We start from the raw sequence: 16,194 nt of genomic DNA, 5'->3' as shown, positions 1-16,194 counted from the left end.
ACTTTCCAAGAGGATCCTCTCCGGATCCTTTTGATAAATATCATCTATGTTCATCGTAAATCGTACAATCAGTTTTTATCAGGTACGGTTTGTGTTTAATTTTAAATAAAAATATTTAAAATGATTTCTGACCACACAATATAAGATGAACGGAAAAGATTCACGGATTCTCGAAATTCTTACAAAGAGGATTCGACGAATACCCAGATTCATTTACTTTTATTGCCGATTTGATGGGCCCATAACTAAAACAAAAATAAAACTCAACAACAGATATACAAACCTTTATACCCACTCCAATCTTTGAAGTAAGTCTCAAAATTTGGCTTCTAATCCTTGGCCCAAAATTTTATTTTGGGTTAAAACTCAAAGTTGGGGCAAATTCCGGCTAGTTTTTGAATTTGGGTCAGTGGTGTGGCTCACTTGTGCGAGTGAAAGATAGGCGGTGAAACACAAACGCCCAAGTGAGACATGCGCACGAGTAACACACCCATGCACCGCAGCTTTGGACCCCACCCATGTAGGTTTGTCGTCCACTTGTTTGTTCAATTAATAAGCCTAACAGCTCCTTTGTTTTAATCCAAGGGCAGACATTCAAATGGACTGTTGGATCCAACGGTATACATTTAAGTGAGTTAATGTTTTGTTTTATATTTATAAATTTATTAAATCTAACGGTTGAAATCTAATATGATCAAATTTAATCTATATAAAAAAAATCTAACGGCCAAAATTTAAATTTAATGGCTAAAATAATTAAAAATATATATTTAACTCAAACATTCACCAGAAACTCTATAAATATCTATCTATTTGTTCAAACATTCACATAAAACACTTTTCTCCTACAATTCTCCCAACTTTTCTTAGCAGCACACTTTTCAACAAAGAAAGACCAATACTTAGTAGTACACTTTAAAATTCATAGTGTTTCATTAGTTTCATGATGTCGGTTTAGTGATTTTCAATATTTATCGGAATCTAAATATTTTAGATAAAAATGTTTATAAAATTAAATTAGGATAGTTTACATAATTTTTTTAAACAAAAGTTAAAAATTAGCATAAATTGATTCTTTAATAATCAAGGGCTAAAAAATTAAGGGAACTTTAACAAAAAACTCCCGGTACTATTCATTTTAACGAAAAACCACATTTTTATACTAAAAAGTCAATTCTGGTACTATTTACTTTACCTTTTGTTGATGCACAAAACCCCGGAGAGGTCTTGGAACAACGTAAATCCGACCGTGAATCTGCAAGAAAGTAAATAACACAAGATGTATCGTGGTTCACCCCAATGTTTGGGCTACATCCACACTGATATTATATTTCTTAGGGAGAGATAGCTCTGAATATGAGAGTGAGAGCTTTGAGAGAGCTTAGAGCTTAGGGATGTGAGAAGGCTTAAGAATTGGCCTTCTTTTTAATGAGGAGAGTGATGTGTCCTTTTATAGAATAAGGGCTCCTCACTTATTACATATTTACCCCTTCCTTTATTACATAATTACATTTGAGTCCCCCGAGTATTTATACGAGATCTAAATACGGAGGCCATAAGTATGGTACAAACAATAGTCCCCCAAGTCTTCAGTCAAGAGAGTCTTTTAGTTGGAGACTTGAAATTTAGTCCATGTGTGGGCCGAAGTAACTAGATGTCGTCTTGAACTGAATACTCGATATGAGGCGGTGCTCAATCTGAAATGATGCTCAACTAGAAGTAGCACATGTTGTGAGGCTTCTTGGCTTGTGGCTTATGTTGCCTTGGTTGGCTCGGCTTGTGGCATTTGAAGGTAAGGGAATCCCTTTTATAGAATAAGGGCTTGCTCCTTAATACATAAATGATGGGCTAGAGTTGATGCTCGCGGCGAGATGGTTGATCAGCTGGCGGCGATGTTCTCTAATGAAGGTGATGGAGTCCTTTTTATAAAATAAGGGCTCACTCCTTAGTACATAAATAATGGGTTAAGAGTGATGCTCGCGGCAAGGCGGTTGCTCAGTAGGCGGCGATGCTCTCTAATGATTGTGAGGGAGTCCATTTTATAAAATAAGGGATCGCTCCTCAGTACATGAAGAATGAGTGCTCTCTAATGAAAGTGAGGGAGTCCCTTTTATTGAATAAGGGCCCACTCCTCAGTACATAAATAATAGGCTAAGTCCCCCAAGTATTTTTCATGAGTGCTCTCTAATGAAAGTGAGGGAGTCCCTTTTATAGAATAAGGGCTCGCTCCTCAATGCATAAATAATGGGTTAAATTCCCCAAGTATTTTTCATGAGGCCCAGTTTGAGGCCCAATATATGGTATATAATGTAGTCCCCCAAGTCTTCAGTCAATAGGGTATGTTGGCTGGAGACTTCAAATTGAATCCATGTATGGGCCGAAGTGGCGGTTGTTCGGAGGCGGTATTTGTATAACCTGCACTGAAGCTTTGTAGGTGAAGCTTTGCAAGTGAAGTTTTGAAACTGGAGTTTTGTAAATGAAGCTTTTGAAGCTAGAGCTTTTGTAAATGAAGCATTTGAAGCTGGAGCTCTGTAAATGAAGCTTTTGAAGCTAGAGCTTTTGCAAATGAAGCTTTTGAAGCTAGAGCTCTGTAAATGAAGTTTTTGAAGCTAGAGCTCTGTAAATGAAGCTTTTGAAGTTGATTGACATGAGTGATGCTCATGAATGTTTATGTTGATTGACATGAGTGATGCTCATGGATGTTGACATGAGTGATGCTCATGAATGTTGACATGAGTAATGCTTATGAATGTTGACATGAATGATGGTCATGAATGTTTATGTATGATTGACATGAGTGATGCTCATGAAATGTTTATGTATGATTGACATCAGTAATGCTCATGTATAATTTTGGAGTACTGGGCGTACTTTTGATCACCTAGTTGGTGATAATAGCGGCACACTGCAGAATAATTTTGGAGTACTGGGCGTACTTTTGATCACCTGGTTGGTGATAATAGCGGCAGGGTGCCGAATAATTTTTTGTGTGGTACTAGACGTACTTTTGATCACCTGGTTGGTGATAATAGCGACATGGTGCCGAATAATTTTTTGTGTGGTACTAGACGTACTTTTGATCACCTGGTTGATGATAATAGAAGGTTTGGCTCTTTTGGGCATATGGGCATTAGCCCTCCACATAACATTCCAGCCCATTATTTTGGGCTTGCCCCTTTTTTTTTTTTTTTATTACCCTCTGATGGGGTTTATACAGATGTCTCCACAAAATAAGAAAAGTAAATCATATCATTCTGGTAGGGTGTTTATTCCTTGCTTTTGTAGTGTAGGTGTTTATTCCTTGCTTTTGTTTTTCTGCTTTGCTTTTGCTTTTCCAATTCCATTTCTTTATCTTTTCTCTTTTGGCAGATGGCAGACAACGCCAAAGCGGAATAATAATGGAATTGTTGTAAGACAGCTTATCTTCTGCCTGGTTTTCCGCTGCACCTCTCTCTTTTACTTTTATGCCGCATCTCACTTAATTGCTTTTGTTTTTCTGCTTTCTGCTTTTGATCATTCCAGATCTGCGAAAGCGGGGCGGAATCCATCCTCCTGAAGAACTCCCATGTCGTCCCCAACGCCTTCATATTCCCACCCATTTCTTTCTCGATTGATTACTCTTTCTTGTTGTTGAGATTCCCTTCCTTCAAAGTTCATCAACCTGACTGACCTGGACCTGCACGGCTGTACCTGAATGGCTTCAACTCACAAACCCAGAAATATGTTGGGTCCACTGAATCTTAAATAAGCCAAGTTTATAACAATTGGCTCAGCCTTGGAGAATGGAGATCGAGATCGAGATTGAGAGAGAAAGACAGAGAAAGCAGAAACAACTTATGAAAACAAAAATCAGGATAAAGAGACAGATAAGGCACCGCCTGCTGACTGGGTGCCAGTACGTGAAAAGACAGATAAGGGGCTAGAAAGATCAGGTGGGTGTATATTTGTAACCTAAGTGCAGATGTTAGGGCCGCGGGGTAGGAAGTCGCGGTCAACAAAGGCTTCGAGGACGCTCGATTTCCTGCTGCTTTGGCTTCCCACGACCGCCATTTGAAGCAGCGAAATTTACGGTATATTTGGAGCAGTTGCCGAGGGGTAGACTTCCATAACTTTTGACGGAAAAATTTGGAGTGGGATTGGAGTCGACCGGGGACTTGAACTTGTGAAGGATCAGTGAATTGGATCGGATAAAGAGTCACTAGAAAAGAATGCCGAACCCAACATCACAGCTAGGCACACACCCAACATCACAAACGCAAATCTCAGCATCGTCCATGTCAGACGGTTAACGCTGAGAGCTAGAGCGCCGAGAAAAACTGCGTTCGCCAGCGAAATCTGTTCGGGTTCTGATTGCTTTTGGGCCATCATACGGCGGTTTGAATCTGCGATTGGCCAGCAAAGAGGATCTTAGTGCGGGAAAGGTGTGGGAAAGCTGTAGCAGTGACTTGACTGGTAGTTAACTGGAGGGAACGAGGTCGAGATCAAGAGCTTCTCGAAGATGAGGCGGAGGTTGATCTGAAATGATGCTCAACTAGAAATAGCACATGTTGTGAGGTTTCTCGGCTTGTGGCTTATATTGCCTTGGTTGGCTCGGCTTGTGGCGTTTGAAGGTGAGGGAGTTCTTTTTATAGAATAAAGGCTCGCTCCTCAATACATAAATGATGGGCTAGAGTTGATGTTCGCGGCGAGGCGGTTGCTCAGCTGGCGGCGATGTTCTCTAATGAAGGTGAGGGAGTCCCTTTTATAAAATAAGGGATCGTTCTTTAGTACATGAAGAATGCGTGCTCTCTAATGAAAGTGATGGAGTCCCTTTTATAGAATAAGGGCTTGCTCCTCAGTACATAAATAATGTGCTAAGTCCCCCAAGTATTTTTTATGAGTGCTCTCTAATGAAAGTGAGGGAGTCTCTTTTATAGAATAAGAGCTAACTCCTCAATACATAAATAATGGGTTAGATCCCCCAAGTATTTTTCATGAGGCCCAGTTTAAGGCCATATGGACCCCTCACTCTCCTCATTAAAAAGAAGGCCAATTCTTAAGCCTCATCATATCCTCTAAGCTCTAAGCTCTCTCAAAGCTCTCACTCTTATATTCAGAGCTATCTCTCCTTAAGAAATACAATATCAGTGTGGACGTAGCCCAAACATTGGGGTGAACCACGATACATCTTGTGTTATTTATTTTCTTGCAGATTCACTGTCGGATTTACATTGTTCCAAGACCCCTCCGGTTTTGTGCATCAACACCTTTTATTTTGTCCTTATCGTTAAAACTCAAAGTTTTCAAACTCTTTTCATTAGTTTTCCTAAAAATTAACCCATAATAATTAAAGCAGAAAAGCTTTTTATGGTTAAAACCTAAATTTTCTGGGCTATAAATTTTAGATTTTAATCTTTAGTTTGCATAACTTATTCATCTTGAGTGATATCCATCTAAATGATCTATGTGTCTTTATGTCCATGCTATTCATACATACCCTGCATTATGATAATTCTAATGAATTTTCTAGATTGCTCACAAAATTGATATTAGTAATGATGGTTGTCTGACAAAAGAATATCTTCCTCTTGCACATGTTCAAAATTGATGTTATTATGGAAGATAACACTAATCAACACAATTTCCTCATTATAGGAAGACACGCCGAAAAAATACTTCGTGTTTCTTGCCACATTTTGGTGATGCAAGAAGGATATAAGGATCCTTTTGTGGCGCCACCAATTCTTGCAAATTTAGTAGACCAATAAAAAACATTTCAAGTCTCTTTTTGGAAATCAGAATAGCAACTTTGGAAAGACAAATTTCATCGTTCACGAATTGCTTGAAGATAAGCCACTGTCCGAGCTAGCAATCCCTTAATCAAACCACAAACGCATGCTCCTACCGCAGCAAAAAAAATTATCAATCCAGTCACTCCCGCGCCATTAACGCTTTCCTAACCATTAGATCAACAAGCTCGATCAATTGCAGCTGCTAGAACTTCGAAAAGAATGTTGTTCCCTGATCTACCAAACACATCTGCCAGGTTAACTTTTCTTTCTAAGTAATGCTCTTATCTATCAATCTTATTAACCGTTCTTGCTTCTCTTGGTTATATGTTTGCAATCATGAAAAGGTGTCAACCGCTCTTTCACACTCTTTTTCATAACTATCACGTTTATCTTTACTCTTATCAATTTTGGCTTCATTCACAGCAAAAAACCTCGCATCGAGCAAACAACCACAACAAATGCTGCCATAATTGATGTAGAATTCCACAATCTGGTTGTTCCTAAGATCGAACCTACCGACAAAGTTCTAATTGCCACCCTCAGGACAAAAACTCAGCCCAAAAAAAAAACAAAGATAGGTAAATTACACTTTGTTTTTTTGCACACACGCTTGAATAGCGTTCATAATGATTGCCTTCGTGACATTATGATTGATGTTTTTTGCTATAGTGTCGAAGATGTCTGGTCCCAGAAAAAGTGAACAGCCATGCTCACCATGATCAAATGTTGCATACCATGCTGCATATTTTTTTGTCTTAACATCTATGGTTGATGACTTACTTGCTCAAACACCACTTTTCTTATGTTTTGCTAACTGCTCAATGAGGTATGTAGGTTGCAGAGCATATATTTTGCCATCTTAATTGCGGGGGCAAAATATGTGTAAACTGCAGCTTGCTTCTGTTTCTTCGGTTTCATATGAAAACATACCTTTCTGTTTTTTTGCTTTTGAACAGTTGTGATTCTAAAATTAGCTACTTGAACAAGTCCACAACACTTTATGTTTTAAATTTGTTGTTCAACTAGCTGCCCACACTGTTGGACACATGTTATATGTGTGAACTAAATGTTTCTTTTGTTTCTTAAGCAAACAAATATTTTTTGGAAACCGTCTCTTTCTAATCAAACACGTGTAGTTTCTTCCCACTCATTGTGCAATGTGTTTATATGCCAACTCACTTAAATGTGTATAAAAGCATAACTGCTTATCTTACCGACCTCATTCACTTATGCATTCCTCTGTTTGTTCATAATTGTCTTGAATTTATTTAACTTAAATATGTTTTATTCATCCGATTACGTTTGAAACAGCTGCTTCTTGCAGCAACGCGCATGCCTAATTTCTAGTTTACAACTTAAAACTATGTAAAATTTAGGATATCAAGTTTTACCATAAACCTTTTGACAAAAAAAAAAAAAAAAAAAGAAAAAAAAAAAGAAAGAGGTTTTACCATAACCTAATCCATCACCTAAAGATATTAAGTGAAGACTTAGGATCTAGAGTTTAATTTTGTTTACTTAACAAAGGATTTAAGAGATAGAATGACAGCTTGATATTCTTTGCATGCCTCGAAAAATTTTATAATCAAATCAAAGTATAGTGAATGCGTCAGAATTTTGTTTGTCATGATTTGGAATTAGGGTATTGATGAACAAGTCATATCCCCGGTAAGTTTTTAAATTGCAAGAGTTAAAACCATAAGTATTTTTATATTTAATTCATACTCTTATGTTTTTGTTATATAGAAAACTAGTAGTTTCATTGCGTATATAATTAATCAAATATCATCCATGGTTGAGAGAGTTTCTAAATTTGTGATGGATTGGTGTAGTTCCTCTACAATTAGAGCATCCCCAATAGGGGCTTCATCCTTCATGAGACTACTACATTTAAAGCCCTACTGAGAAATTTCATCCTCAATGAGCCGGAAAATGGCTAGATCCACTACTTGGGCTACCAACTTCCTTTATTTGGTCAGCAAAATATTAGGCTACATTTAGCCTAAAAAGCAGTGGGTCCCACAAGAAAGGTAGTAGCCCATGTGAGTCAAATTCTATTATTATCCACCCACTTGCGAATACACTTGCACTATGTTTAGACGAACCAAAATAAACTTGGAATATTGAAAAAAATCAGAATTTATAAATTAACATGCACAAATTCTCTTGTTTGAATTCATAAACACAAAAATTTAGAATTTCCTCATAGAAAAAAACTTAGAATTTGAGACCTCCAATTTCCAAGTTTCAATTTCATGTAAATAGATGTCATTTCCAAATTTCTATGAGTGAGGGTTTAAAAGTAACAACTTTTAGTTTCAAATTCCATTGTTCTTTTATGTTGTCATTTCCAAATTTCTATGAGTGAGGTTTAAAAGTAACAACTTCCAGTTTCAAATTTCATTGTTCTTTTAGGTTACCCAAACAATAAAATTTACAAATTCTCGGAAATAAAATTTCGTCATTTTAAAATTTCTTAATAACCTTAAATTTTCTCATCCAAACAGAGTGTTATGCTCGCCTTTTATTATTTTTTTCAATTCTTTTTTTTTTTACATATTTTGCTCCATTGGACTAAGTGTTCTCGTGTTTGTAGAGAAGCCAACAAGATGGCTCATCGGCTGGCGCGATGTGGTTTATCTTTTGCCTCAACCAATTTCATGATTTGAGGAAACCCCTGATATAATCAGTGACTTTTTAGTCGAGGATAGTAACTCTATTTAATTTTTTTGGTGTGGGACGCTCTTTTTCCCTTCGACAGGATTGAAATCCCCGACAAAATTTTTATTGAGACCCACTGTTGTGCACCCTATCCTTGAACATGTACGTGTATTCCTTTATTTGAATTAATGAATATCGTACTTTCTCAAAAATACTTAAGAAATAAAATGATAAAAGATGTTCTAGTAAATGGCTTACTTTTATTAATTTCCAAATAAAAACACACTACCTATTAAAATGACATTGGAAATTTAGAAACTAAACCAAAAACATAAATAAACAAATACCTAAATTGCAAGGGCATTATAATTTAGTTATGAGATGAAATCTTATCTTATCAGAATTTAGATAAACAAACCAAAATATGTGATTGAGATAATAGAACTTTATCCAATGATTCATAATTGAAGCAATCTAACTTTGTCAAATTTTGAAACTTTTTAGGTTGAAATATTCATAATTTTTTTTTATAAGAACACGTCTAAAAATCAACTAAGAAAAAGTAACACAAAAATAAAAATTATTGCGTAATCAAGTTATTACATAAACAAATATATATAGTCTCGTATAGAGCCCGAAAGTAAATAGGCCTTCATTGGAGATTGCTCAAAAAACCCGAAAATAAATAGCCCCTCATTGAGAGATTCTCTTTCAAAGCTCTAAAGATTTCTTGGAGCTCTAAAATAAGCTACATCTATCACTTTCTCAACCGCATATAGGGATGATATTAAAACACCAAACTATCAAGCCATGAACGAACAAAGGCATGAGAGAAAAACATTGTGGTAAGTGATTGTATCATACGGAGATTGAAAGATAAGACAAAGAAGAATGATTTAAGTTTTTACTCTTTGCACGATTATTTTGATTGAAAATAAAATTACTTGATTTTTTATTATTTATTTTCACGTTGCAAAGGGACAATTTAAGTTTTACTTAGGAACTGTTGGACAAGTGGCTTTCTAACACAATGATAGAAAACAATGTTGTCCTTGCACTACGATTTGAATTCAAATTTGTTAGCTTTCTAATTTAACAAATCTATAATGATAAAAAAAAAAAAAAAAAAAAAAAAAAAAAGAGGAAACTAGATCTAAAGATAGAGAAAAGTGAATTCTATCCAATTATATATATATATATATATATAATTTTAAAATAGAGCTTAGGAATTATATGGACCGTCCAATTGTGTGAGTTTTAATCTGAACCGTCCAATCTAATTCAGTCCCTCAGTCCTCTCTCATTTTGAGACCCGCCTCCTACCTCTCTTCTCGACTCGAACCTTCTCAGTTCTCTCGATTCCTCTCCTCCTCCGCCCACCTTCTCCGAGTCTCGACTGTGGCCAGCACCACACCATATCCTCTCTCGACCACACCACAGAAAAACCACACACACACCTACTGCTATCTCTCTCTCCGATTCTCTTTCTTTCGATCGAGCGACTTTTTAGCCCAAGGTATTTGGTTCGAATTGTTTTCAAATTTTAGGGTTTTCTTTCGAATTATTGTCTATGGTTGATTTTTGTGAAAATTGGGGTTTCAGGAATTTTGGTTGTTTCTGGATTTGGGTTTGGATTTCTGCAATTAAATTTGGATTTGGATTTCTCAATTTGAATCGTTTGAATTTATGCATGCATGTTTTATTTCTGCAATCAATCGGATTGGTTAGATTTATGCTGAGCATGCATGTTGGTTTTATGTTGAACTACGGACCATGACGTTGCCGTTTCATACATTGGATTTCTGGGCATCCATGTTGAACTTCTGAGGTAGCCCAGTCCTAAGAAATTATACAAGAACGTAGGTATTGTAAGAGATTAATAATTCAAACATCGGTTGGCGTAGAAACTGAATCCTTTTGGGTCAGACCATGGCTCCATCACAAATAACTAATACCAGTCTCTTCGCATAACAGTTATCTATCTTTCACGCCATCACAAATACTGCATCTGTTTTAGTTGCCTTTTTAAACTACCTAAAACGTGACTGCGTGCAAGATAGGTAACTGTTATGCAAGAGACTGGTATTAGTTATTTGTGATGGAGCCATGGTCTAAACTAAAAGGATTCTGTTCCAGAGGACTAAATTGTATCAGAACAAACTTTCACTATAGACTAGTTATAATTTAGTTAGATTAGTTTTCTGCTTTCAGCGCTTTCAAGATTTTCCTCTATATTCTTCTTTGATTACTTACATTAAGATTTAAGAACCTCCTCCCCCTCCCCACACAAAAAGAACATATATATTGCTACAAAGAGGGTTAAGTTCCTTTTAGATTTAAGATAAGAAAAGACCACTGTTGCTTCACTGATATATATGTTGCTCTGTTTGTTCTTTCTGATGAGACAAAAATGTCTGTTTTCTTTGATTTATCCTTTCCATATTCTTGCTGCATTGGGTTATGAATGAGGTATGTTATTGGTATAGTAAATTTAAGCTTTGATAATTTATAGGCATAAGTTTGAAAAGACATCGAAAATAATCATAATCCATGGTATGTTTATGCGTCCTTTTTATGGAAGTAGAGCGATGGATGGCCTTTTCTGTTTATGTTTGCTCATTCGTTATATATTCAGAATGAGAATTGATTTTTGTGTTTGTGAATGGCATAGAAGGGAGCAATGGAAGAGGTCAAACATAAATCTAGGAAGGAGGGGGAATCCAAGAGGAGTCATCGAGATCGGGATCGTGAAAAGGAGAGAAATGGAGAGAGGCATAGGGATAAAGATAAAGATAAGAGAGACCGTGATAGTCGGCGCTATGAGAGAGAAAAGAGTTCTGATTCTGACGAGAGGTATGATATGGAGAAGCATGGAGACAGGGATAGTGATAGGAAGCGCAACCGAGATGATGAAAGAGAGAGAACGAGAGACAAAAAGAGGGATAAAGATAAAGAGAGGGACAAAGACAAAGAAAAGGAGAAGAGGGATAGGACTAGAGAGAAGGAAAAGGAAAGGGAAAAAGAAAGGCAAAGAGAAAAAGAAAGAGAAAGGGAAAAAGAAAGACAAAGAGAAAAGGAGAAAGAAAAAGAAAAAGAACGTGAAAGAGAAAGAGAAAGAGAAAGAGAAAAAGAAAAAGAACGAGAAAGAGAGAGGGAGAGAAGGGAACGAGAAAGAGAGATAGAAGATAAGAGGGAGAGAGAGAGGGAGAGGGAAAAAGATAGAGATCGGGAGAGGAGGGTGCGGGAGAGGGAGAGGCGCAGGGACATTGATGCTGATGATACTGATGATGATGGTAGGGAGCGTGATAGGAAGCGACCTAGGAAAGATAACAATGACTACAAGGAGAGGGAGAGGGAAAGGAGTAGCAGCAGGTCAAAAAGACATAGGGATGATGGAGATGGGAGCCCCAGAAAGAAGTCTGATGAAGGTGATTCATCTGAGGAAGAACAACCAACCCGTGAGGAGGAGCTGGAGGATGAACAACGGAAATTGGATGAGGAAATGGAAAAGCGGAGAAGGAGAGTTCAGGAGTGGCAAGAGTTAAAAAGAAAGAAGGAAGAAACCGAGAGAGAGAAGAATGGGGAAGGGGATGCTGATGAACCTAAGTCAGGAAAGGCCTGGACTCTTGAAGAAGAATCTGATGATGAAGAAGTACCTTCCTTAGAGAAATCAGAGACAGGTATAGATGTTGATGAAGAAGACAATCATACTGACAGAAAAGTTGGAGATGCTATGGCGGTAGTTTCTGAAGATGAAACAGCCGCACCCACTTTGCACAATGGGGCCGATGATGCTGCTGATGATGAGGAAGTTGATCCTTTAGATGCTTTTATGAATTCTATGGTATTGCCTGAAGTTGAGAAGCTGACCAATGCAGTGGAACCGTCAATTGTTGATGAAAAGAACAAGGATAAGAAGGATGGTCGAAACAATGGTGAACAACCAAGGAGAGGTTCAAATAAATCGATGGGCAGAATAATTCCTGGGGAGGATTCTGACTCAGATTATGGGGACTTGGAGAATGATGATGATCCCGTAGAAGATGAAGGTGATGATGAGTTCATAAAAAGGGTGAAAAAGACAAAAGCTGAGAAGCTCGCTGTAGTTGATCACTCAAAGATAGATTATGATCCATTTCGTAAAAATTTCTATATTGAAGTGAAGGAGATGTCAAGAATGACCCCAGAAGAGGTGGGGGTGTATCGGAAACAATTGGAATTGAAGATCCATGGTAAAGATGTGCCCAAGCCCATCAAGACCTGGCACCAAACTGGACTTACAAGTAAAATCTTGGAAACAATAAAAAAGCTTAACTATGAAAAGCCAATGCCAATTCAGGCTCAGGCAGTGCCTATAATTATGAGTGGTCGAGACTGCATTGGCATTGCGAAGACTGGGTCAGGCAAAACCCTTGCATTTGTGCTGCCAATGCTGAGGCATATCAAGGACCAGCCACCTGTGGTAGCTGGAGATGGGCCTATTGGGCTTATAATGGCACCAACGAGGGAGCTTGTTCAGCAAATTCACAGTGATATTAAAAAGTTTACAAAGGTACTTGGTCTCAGGTGTGTGCCTGTATACGGAGGTTCTGGTGTTGCCCAACAGATTAGTGAATTGAAGCGGGGGGCCGAAATTGTCGTCTGTACCCCTGGTAGGATGATTGACATACTGTGCACAAGTGGGGGGAAAATAACAAATCTGCGTAGAGTTACTTATTTGGTTGTGGATGAAGCTGATCGAATGTTTGACATGGGCTTTGAACCGCAAATCACCCGAATTGTACAAAATATCCGGCCTGATCGTCAAACTGTTTTGTTTTCTGCCACCTTCCCTCGCCAGGTTGAAGTCTTGGCACGCAAAGTCTTAAACAGACCTGTGGAAATACAAGTTGGTGGAAGGAGTGTTGTGAATAAGGACATAACACAATTAGTTGAAGTGAGGATGGAAAATGAAAGGTTCTTGAGATTGTTAGAGCTGCTTGGGGAATGGTATGAGAAAGGAAAAATTTTGATATTTGTTGAGTCACAGAACAAATGCGATGCTTTGTTCAGGGATCTGCTTAGGCATGGTTATCCTTGTCTCTCACTTCATGGGGGCAAAGATCAGACAGATCGTGAGTCCACCATAACTGACTTTAAGAGCAATGTTTGTAATTTGTTGGTTGCAACAAGCGTTGCTGCCAGAGGGTTAGATGTGAAGGAGCTTGAACTGGTAATCAATTATGACAGTCCAAATCACTATGAAGACTATGTTCACCGGGTTGGCCGAACAGGGCGAGCTGGCCGGAAAGGTTGTGCTATAACTTTTATCTCTGGGGAAGATGCTAGATATGCTCCGGATCTTGTCAAAGCATTGGAACTCTCTGAGCAAGTTGTTCCAGATGACCTGAAGTCTCTCGCTGATAATTTCACGGCAAAAGTAAATCAGGGACTTGAGCAAGCTCATGGGACTGGTTATGGGGGAAGTGGTTTCAAATTTAATGAAGAGGAAGATGAAGTGAGGAGAGCAGCAAAGAAAGCACAAGCCAAGGAATATGGTTTTGAGGAGGACAAGTCAGATTCAGAAGATGAAGATGATGGTATTCGAAAGGCAGGGGGTGACATCTCACAGCAGGCTGCCCTTGCTCAGATAGCTGCCATTGCTGCTGCCTCCAAAGCTAGTACGGCTTCAATGCAGACCCCTGCCTCTGCTGCCCAACTACTTCCAAGCAGTGGACTGCCTGTTTCTCTTCCAGGTGTCCTTGGTCTAGCGTTGCCAGGAACAGCAGCAGTTGCTGCTGGGACTAGTCTGCCTCTCGTGGGCAATGATGGGGCTGCTCGGGCAGCAGCTATTGCAGCTGCAATGAACTTACAGCATAACTTGGCAAAGATTCAAGCTGATGCAATGCCTGAACACTATGAAGCAGAATTGGAGATAAATGATTTTCCCCAGAATGCTCGATGGAAGGTTACCCACAAGGAAACTTTGGGCCCTATATCAGAGTGGACTGGGGCTGCCATTACTACCAGGGGTCAGTATTTCCCACCAGGCAAGGTTACAGGACCAGGGGATCGCAAGCTCTACCTGTTTATCGAGGGCCCTACTGAACAATCTGTCAAGAGAGCTAAGACAGAATTAAAACGTGTTTTGGAAGACATCTCAAATCAGGCATTATCGCTTCCTGGTGGAGCTCAGCAAGGCAGATATCAAGTTTTATAAGTGTGAGAACTCAACTCCAACTTACTGTAGGCATTCTGTTATCTGCTTTTGCTGAAGTTAATTTGATTTCCTGTTCCTTGCAAAATGTTTCTCGGTTGTCTAATGAGGTCCATATGTCATGATTATGGTTAACTGATTGGGTTGAACATGCCTTAAATGTTCAACTTGTACTATAAGCCTACTTTATTAGCTATGAGTGAAATTTCATTAGTCTTTTCCTGAATACTAGATAAGCTTTATGTACACTTGTCATCTAGGAAGTCATACCCTCGGATTAAATGTTTGTGGATTGTACTTGCTTTGCACAATTTTTGGCCCCTTTTAATTTTCTTTTCTTTCTTTTGTTTACCATTTCCATTGCGCGAGGGGTGTAATGCATATGCTCGCATGTTCAATAGTGTCTCTGCCCATTTCAAAGCTGTCCAAGAGATGAGACCGTGGTGCGACACTTCCTCCTCATGTTACTATTGTTCAGTTCAAACTGGCGTTTAGAGTCTTCTGGTCCATTTTCTGTTTTGTTTGTGTTCCGTGGACGCTCGATCTGATTACTATTTATGTATATATATTTGACTGCTTTTTATTCTTTTGGTGTTCTTTCCAGGTTTTGTTTGGAAATTGCTGGGGACAACTGGTGAGACTTCCTTAAGGTAGCACTGGATTACATCTTCAAGGATGCGTTTCTAGTAAGATGGTCATTATTATTGTGCTGCATCCTTTCTGTACCGTTGAAAGGTGGCCTTTAATTCGGTTCGATCAGCATCAGCTGTTGTCAAAATTGATTAAGCTTTCGGTGTTGGTGTTTTGCTATAATGGGTTACTGAGCTCCTTGCTGAGATCACTAGTCTTGCGCCCTTTGCTTTGTTGCAGTGTCTGTAGTGCAGACTGCATTTGAATTTGTTCATATACTTGTTCATTGTCACGTTCGTTTAATTTGATGGGAATATGTTTTAATCATCCAAAGTGGTGGCTTTGGTTTTGCTTTCTAGTAAGAATATTCGTTTTGTTTGCTTTAAAGTCGTTTGAATTTGCCGGCTGTCTAGTGAGATGCTCTTATTCTAATACAGGAAGTTGTTGAGCAACAGTGAAGTTTTGCTGATGTGTTGTTTGTTTGTTTCAGCTTGGGCCATCAAGGGAAGAAAATACAGTGGAAGTGATCATTCCTTGTCATCCAAGGATACTTGTAGCGAGCGCTTTCAGTTGATTCCACCACTTCCATGGGCATAAAATCTCGTTGAAAGCAGAGCTCTTCCGTTTGGAGAGCGGTCCTTACCCTAACAGCTGCCTTGGTAGGTTGGATGGATGGATGGATGGATGGATGGATGGATGGATTAGAATAAGCCTAGAAAATGCGTTATTGCTGATAATGGTATACATGCATGCAGTTTTTTGCCACTTGCTTGATTGTCGATACGTAGCAGAAACCAGTAGGGATATTTTACAAGATTTTTTCTTTTTGCGTCCAGTCGTTTGTATTTGGCAAATTTGATTGCTGAATATAAGGCCGCCGACAGAGCATTTTGTCTGATTATCTATCTGTTCAAATGATTACTTTGGTTTTCTGTC

The 16,194-nt window shown here is 38.5% G+C and overlaps 1 protein-coding gene across 10 annotated transcripts; it reads left to right on the top strand.

Annotated features, from left to right (window-relative positions):
* The first annotated feature begins 9,696 nt into the window (after nucleotides 1-9,696).
* Nucleotides 9,697-16,194, top strand: LOC103436682 (DEAD-box ATP-dependent RNA helicase 42). 10 transcript variants are annotated; one of them, XR_011582287.1, is made up of 4 exons: nucleotides 9,697-9,948; nucleotides 11,104-14,633; nucleotides 15,233-15,314; nucleotides 15,749-16,194. XR_011582287.1 is itself a non-coding variant. In XM_070823887.1 (4 exons), the coding sequence occupies exon 2, from the start codon at nucleotides 11,113-11,115 to the stop codon at nucleotides 14,629-14,631; it is 3,519 nt and encodes a 1,172-aa protein (XP_070679988.1). In that variant the 5' UTR covers nucleotides 9,697-9,948; nucleotides 11,104-11,112; the 3' UTR covers nucleotides 14,632-14,633; nucleotides 15,233-15,278; nucleotides 15,749-16,194. The 10 variants fall into 10 exon arrangements, 4 of the variants coding, with proteins under 4 accessions (XP_070679988.1, XP_028960166.2, XP_070679990.1 ...); XR_011582286.1 differs by having other exon boundaries at nucleotides 11,104-15,071; nucleotides 15,233-15,278; XR_011582288.1 differs by having other exon boundaries at nucleotides 11,104-15,071.

The sequence above is a fragment of the Malus domestica genome, chromosome 06 (assembly GCF_042453785.1).
Source record: "Malus domestica chromosome 06, GDT2T_hap1".
Classification (NCBI taxonomy): Eukaryota; Viridiplantae; Streptophyta; class Magnoliopsida; order Rosales; family Rosaceae; genus Malus; species Malus domestica.
Note: the sequence above shows the minus strand (reverse complement) of the source record. Positions and strands in the feature narration are given on the sequence as shown.

Coding starts and splice junctions, on each gene's coding strand:
- LOC103436682 (XM_070823887.1), top strand. CDS start 11,113: ATGGAAGAGGTCAAACATAAATCTAGGAAGGAGGGGGAATCCAAGAGG.